The 6,457-nt window shown below is 28.6% G+C and overlaps 1 protein-coding gene across 1 annotated transcript; it reads right to left on the reverse strand.

The window, feature by feature from the left end:
• Window positions 1-427: 427 nt before the first annotated feature.
• Window positions 428-6,153, reverse strand: LOC111634811 (patched domain-containing protein 3-like). The gene is made up of 3 exons (XM_023379643.1): window positions 5,157-6,153; window positions 3,920-4,237; window positions 428-1,725 (listed from the first exon to the last, which is right to left on the reverse strand). Exons 1-3 carry the CDS (start codon window positions 6,151-6,153, stop codon window positions 428-430), a joined length of 2,613 nt encoding a protein of 870 aa, XP_023235411.1.
• Between the last annotated feature and the right edge of the window lie 304 nt (window positions 6,154-6,457).

Here is a 6,457-nt window from a genome sequence, read left to right on the forward strand (position 1 = left end):
ATGACTTTACACCAACTTTCGAAATGAGTAATTCTGATACTTAAACCCAGAAAAAATTGTAAATGAAATTTAAGTGTCTACATAATAAATCAGAAAATAATTGCGATGAAGAATAAGAAATTTAAAATACAATCGCAACTACATACGTGATCGCAAAATACTTCGAAAGTTGCAAAGTGTTTTTGAAACAAGATAAGAAATATTATGGTGTTTATCGTATCCTGAAATTTACTGATGAATAATAACAGAGGAAAGAAAATAAATTAAAAAACAACAAATTTTCAAATTCGTTTTTTTCGTACAATAAAAATATAATAAAGGAATCTTTATTTGATTAGGTAATCAAATAGTTTTTATAAAATGTCTATTTAAACAGCATAGAAACGTATTTATTCTTTCCAGCTTTGTGTATCGATATCAACAGTACTTATAAGACTACAACTTCAGACGCTTGGTTTGAATTTTTAGCATCCCGAATAGAATTATATTCCATTTCGAAACTATTAAAACGATTATTGTCATTTTTCTTTGCAAATAATTGATAGAGTAGGCTAAGAAATACAGGAATAACAGCCACAGCATGAAAAAACGTTTGTAGAGATATAAGAACAACGATTTTCACGAAGGTGGTGTATGCGTACATACTACTATATAAAAATATAAGTAATACGATAATTGTGGAAATAGAGCCTTGAAGAATAGGAAAACCAACGTGAAAAAGCGATTCCTTAAGCTTTTCTTTCGAATTAGAATGTGACGAAGTCAGAAAAGCATAAGATATGTGAGTCGGATAATTAACGCAAAATCCGTTACAAAGTATTATGGCCATCATTGAAAAAACGTCAAGATTGACAGCCCATAACGACATGTAGCCAACGGTTTCGACAATTATTGAAACAACAGCTATTGCAACAATTATTCCACAAACAATGTTTGGAACAAACGAAAGAAAAACAACAAATAGTACAACAGCTGTTAACCAAAATAACTGAAGAGTAATTTGTTTGGTGATAATACTTTGTTCTATCGATGAAGAAAAATAGGAATGGATAATAATTGGTAAATCTGATTGTTCCGCTAATTGCATCATGTCAATAATTACTGTACGCTCAGTCTGTCCATGAGTAATATTTTTAGTTACCAAGAAAAATCGACTGCATGTAATGTCTGTATAATTGTTGTTAAAAACAATATCATTTGAAAACTGTTTGGCTGCTTTAATTCTCAAGAACACATTGCGAAGGCCATCAATGAAATCTTGTTTTTGTGTCATGTCATAACCTCTTAAGGCAAATTTTGAGACCGGATGATTCTGAAATTCTTTGTAATATTTCAACCAGGAAAATTCGAATTCCGAACCGGCGACGTTTGGGTGAGATTTAAATTTTAACATTATATTTTCAATTGATTTCTGAACGTCTTCCTGAGAATAATCTAATGTTTTGTTTATGACAATTTGAACAGGAAATGCAAATTCTGTAAAGTCGCCATAAAATATTCGGTATCCTTCTGTTATTTTAGAATCATTTGAATAAAATTTAAAAGTATTTAATCCCTCATGTAGAAAAGTTACTCCCCAAATACCGATGGTAAGATTAACAATGTACAAAATAATAATCATTACTTTAGTGAATGAATAAGAAAGAAATTCAGCGAAATATTCTCTGAAAAAGTTCATGAAAGCTAATTCATTTTTCTCACTTGATTGATTTTCATTGCTTCTTTCTGAAAAAAAGAAAAAAATGTTAATAATGGAAAGTTGTTAAAAACATAATAATACTTCAGAAATAAGTTTTCATATGCTGAAAATTTAATTTACTTAAAATATTTTTACATATGAAAAAATTTAATTATTTATATTAATTTAGTATGAAATATTTTTTCTATAGAATATTATTGAATTATTTCGTAACAGATAAATACTATACTTATAAAATCACCTATCGGCACTGTAAATATATTACGCTTTAAAATAACTAAACACATTAAATTGTTTCATTTTAGATTTATATTTTTGACAGCGTATTTCAATATTGCGTATTTATTTCTACATGAAAAATTATTAATCCCATACAAATCGTTATTTCTCTTCATTTAATTATTTTTAATTCTTCGAATTTTTATACTAATTTTTATACTATTGTTTTGAAAATCCTCTTCTACTCTTCAGTGCGATTTCTCTGTTCATTTCTTTATTTACATTATTATTTATTAACACAGTTGTAAATTAACAACATATAAATTTTCTACTTACATTTTTAACCACGCGACATTCTCGTGTTAAGTTTGTTTCAGAGATTGTTGATAAACACTTCTGCAGTTTTTTTAATTGAATAAAATTCTGTAAGAGTTTTCCTACTGCATTAATAATTTTTTTATCTGAGATCTTTAAGTCAAAAGACTATTTTCTTAGGTTTATTATCTCTATCGTAAATTTCATTAATGACATTTTACTAATTTTTTCCGTTTAAACATTAAAATTGTTTTAAATTTTCTGAAAAATTTCTTTTAAAAGGTTCTCTATGGAAAATTTCAAAAGGTAGCTACAAATTCTTCATTCACTTTTGTTAAGATGTTAAAATAACCATTTGTTACTATGTCGTATAAAGCATGATAACTTAAGAAAAGGGAATCGCTGTTGTTTTGCTGATGTTTTAGTAAATTAACATATACGGAAGTACTATCAAATCTTCTGTTCTGTAGCCTTCAAGAGAACTTAGCACATTGCTTGGCGGCTGGAATAATTTTGTTTTTCATCCTTTAACTTATGTAACATCTGGACATACTATGTAGTTTTATAAGTTGAAAGTGAAGGGTCTCCTAGATTTGAAGGCATAGTTGTAGCACAATGAACACCCGAGTTAGTCTTTTAGTAGATGATAACTCGTCGTTATTGCAGTTTCTACACGTCGAACCGTTTTGTACAGTATGCTAAGTTCATCTAACGTAGTGGTATCGTGTAAATTACGCGTTCGCCCGAAATTGGTAATCAACAGTATGATATTGGCACTGGTAAAAGCAATCATTCTGAATTTCTGTGTAAAATTTGTTTGTATTCCGTGTAAGTTAATCCACTGAAACTCAGTTTTACAAAAGCGATTCTCTTCTCTTCTTGGATTAACATGTTTTACACGACCTGTATACGAATGATTTTATTATCATATCCATTAAAAATGAATAAGACTTTACATTCCCCGTGTATAAAACACCCGTTAAAAATTAATTATTTGGTTGAAACAGAGAGAGGTACAGTACAGTACAATTACTGAAATATTCTTAAAAATGAATGAATCCTAAGAAATTTTCAATAAATTTAGAAGAATGTTTGAAGTGGGTAAGTGTAAAAATAATAACAATATATTAAAGTTATTACTAAAAATAAATGAATAAATTTACTTGAGTATTCGTTATTATACGGTTGAAAACCGTAAAGGAAATTTTTCAGTTTGATAAAATTGCAGAAAAAATAATTAACACGAGAATGTCGTAAATATGTGTCATTAAACAATTGATATATATTAAAAAAATAAAAATTTTATTTAATTAATAATAAAGTAATTAATGAACAGAAAAACATAATAAAAAAGGGAAAAGGATTCCTTAAATTTAAATTTTTCAAATAAAAATGACAGACGTTCTACTACAGTAATGTTCTTACATATAAAGATGTGTTTTTACTTTTAATATTCAATGTTAATCAAAGATTCGAAGAAATTTTATAAACATTTCAGTTTAATTCCGTAGAAATTAAACACATAATTTTAATTTTTGAGTGAATTTCCAGTCATATTAATTAAATATGTTTAAGGAATCATTTATTTTAATGTAATGTTTCAGCTCCAAAAAATTATATCGACTGCAGTCCAAAACTTGTATATGTGGAGTACTTTTAATCTGTTTAATATAAAAAAATCATCACCTTTTGCAACTTTGAATGTAAATGCATTTAATGATTTAACTTCTCTGTATCCACTAAGAGCTAGACACGATCCGAAAAACAGAATCTGGTACAAATAAGTGAAGCAAACGCAAGTCGTAGCGTAATAAGAGAAGGCTCTCACACCAGGAAACTCTGCAGTCATAGCAATGCAGAAAGATAAAATGTTTGTCAAAGTTGTTATGGTAATAGAAACTGCAGATTTAGAGTAAGTTTTTCCCATTCGTGCTTCCACGCTATCTTCAACATCTGTAATTCTCCAATTTGCAACTATAACGAAGGCGTCGTCTATCTCTGTAGCTGCAGATAATGTAAAATAATAAATTAAATGTTTTAATAAATAATAGAATAAAAAGTTTTATAATTTTATCGATATTAATTAAAAAACTTCGTTAAGAAAAGAGAATAAACTGCATCTAAATTTGAAAAAAATTTACAACACGTTGTTATAAGTTTAGTTGGTTTTTATATACGGTAAATATTTCAACTTAAATGTAACCAGAAAAAAATAAATTCTTATAAAACTTGCAATCATAGAATTAATTTCTGCACAAATATGAGATTGCCACTGCACAATTCAAAATTTCCATTAGATATTTTGAGTCCAATAGCATGTTAAAATATGCACTGGTCACTAGATATTTCACTTGGAAGTTCATTTCAACAATTCATGTTTTCTCGAAAGTCCGAATGTCTAGTTCGTTATTAGGATTGAATGTGTCGGATTTTTCACTAAACAACAGAAATTTATTAAAGAACAGTAAAAACATTTCAACAAAACATTAAAACTGCAACATCAATGTTAATATGAAATTTATTTTAAAATTTAGACTTCTTAAGGAATGAACGTATCAAAAAGTTGAAACATTTACCATAATAAAGCAAAATCACTTATTGTGGCGTGGCTACAATGCCGGAATGAAATTTTTAATCATAGTTTAAGTGCAAATTCATTATGAACAAACTTAAATTTAATTTTAATTTCTCAAAATTGTCAGCAATTCTGTATAGATACAACATAACATTTGATGTCTGGGTTGTGGCATCTTACAAGTTGTATTTTGACGACAGAAATAAATTATGAGCTTCACAGCTCATACACTTTAGCGGTTTTATAAAACTGATGTCCACGATATCCGAATCCATTTGACATATTCCCACATGCAACTGCATAAATTTAGTCACTACAACTAAATAATATGTTCAAATTTATACTTACCGAAAATTAGAAACGGTAGAATAATATTATACTTAATGTTTTCTACTCCGCATGCACCCATCAGTCCGAAAGAAGAAACAACTGCTAATCCAGCAGAAACAACTGCAGCAATTCCCATCCACGGCTTACTTCTTACCCAACTATTCGTCATGTACGTCATTACGCAAAAAAATGTTGCCACAATAAAAGCCACACTTATCAAAGGTGTAATCTGCTTAGCAAGAACTTCAACATCTAATTCAGTAGCTAATATTGGACACGGGTATACTTCAATAGAATGAAAGTTTAATTTGTTGACATTCGACAAAAACGCTTTACGCCATTCCCGAATCCAATGTGTTTTATTGAAATCAGATTCGTCAACAGGATAAACAAGTCTCATACATTCTACTTCTTTAACATATCCTTCCTCGTCATATTTTACTCCCCCAAAGTTAAATAACCAAATATTGTATTTGTAAGTAAACGGATCAATTTGAATAGGAAATTTCAACTTTTTTCTTCCAGAAAGTAGATAATCCATTTCTGACATTATATTTATTATGGGATTTTCCATGCACTTCTTGTTCACAATTCCACATATTACACTGTAATTTATTACTTTTTCATTTACAACTATCGTTATGTTCTTAATAATTTCATCCAAGTGTTGAATTTCGAGTAAATTGTCTTTTTGTATCAAATTGTTTCCGTATTTATTTTTAATGTAAACCATTGCCGCTTGTGGGCGATCGGTAATTCTCGTGAAATCGTAAAATTCGGATGTGTTTATAGGAAATGTTTTTTCAATAAACTGTTTATTTCTGAAGATTTTTCCTCTGTCAGACTTTACTAGATAATCTACATGTTCTGATGTTTTCAGTTTGAGTAATCCCAATGAAAGTAGTACTGATAGAAGCACTGACGCAATAATAATGTGAATTGGACATCGTGCTATAATTCTACCTAGTTTTTCAAATACAGAGGATAATGAGTCGCTTATAAAAGTTATCTTCATTATTCCGATTTTTGTAGTATACGTTATAGCAACTGATTTATGTTGTTCTTATTCTTTCCAATAAATTTCTGCAAAAACAAATAATTGGAGTTATAAAAACGGAGAATATTGAAGAATTATTCGAAAATGTTCGTAATATCATTATAATTATTTCTTTTATGTTAACATTAATTTAAAATAATTTGTGAAATCTATTTATAACGGACACTTTTTTTAAAAATTATTCCAAAGCTTCGGAGTCAGAATCAGAGTCGTCAAAAGTCCTCTCGACTCCGACTCCTTTTTACTATCCCAACTTCTTATG

The sequence above is a fragment of the Centruroides sculpturatus genome, unplaced genomic scaffold (assembly GCF_000671375.1).
Source record: "Centruroides sculpturatus isolate CEXI.00-Female unplaced genomic scaffold, Cexi_2.0 scaffold757, whole genome shotgun sequence".
Lineage (NCBI taxonomy): Eukaryota > Metazoa > Arthropoda > Arachnida > Scorpiones > Buthidae > Centruroides > Centruroides sculpturatus.

Bases quoted from the DNA above. Each gene is read 5' to 3' on its own strand.
- LOC111634811 (XM_023379643.1), bottom strand. From the start codon at position 6,153: ATGAAGATAACTTTTATAAGCGACTCATTATCCTCTGTATTTGAAAAA. The intron at 4,238-5,156 runs GTAAGTATAAAT...CATTATCTGCAG, and splicing joins TCTACCGTTTCTAATTTTCG to CTACAGAGATAGACGACGCC. The intron at 1,726-3,919 runs GTGATGATTTTT...TCTTTTTTTCAG, and splicing joins TACATTCAAAGTTGCAAAAG to AAAGAAGCAATGAAAATCAA.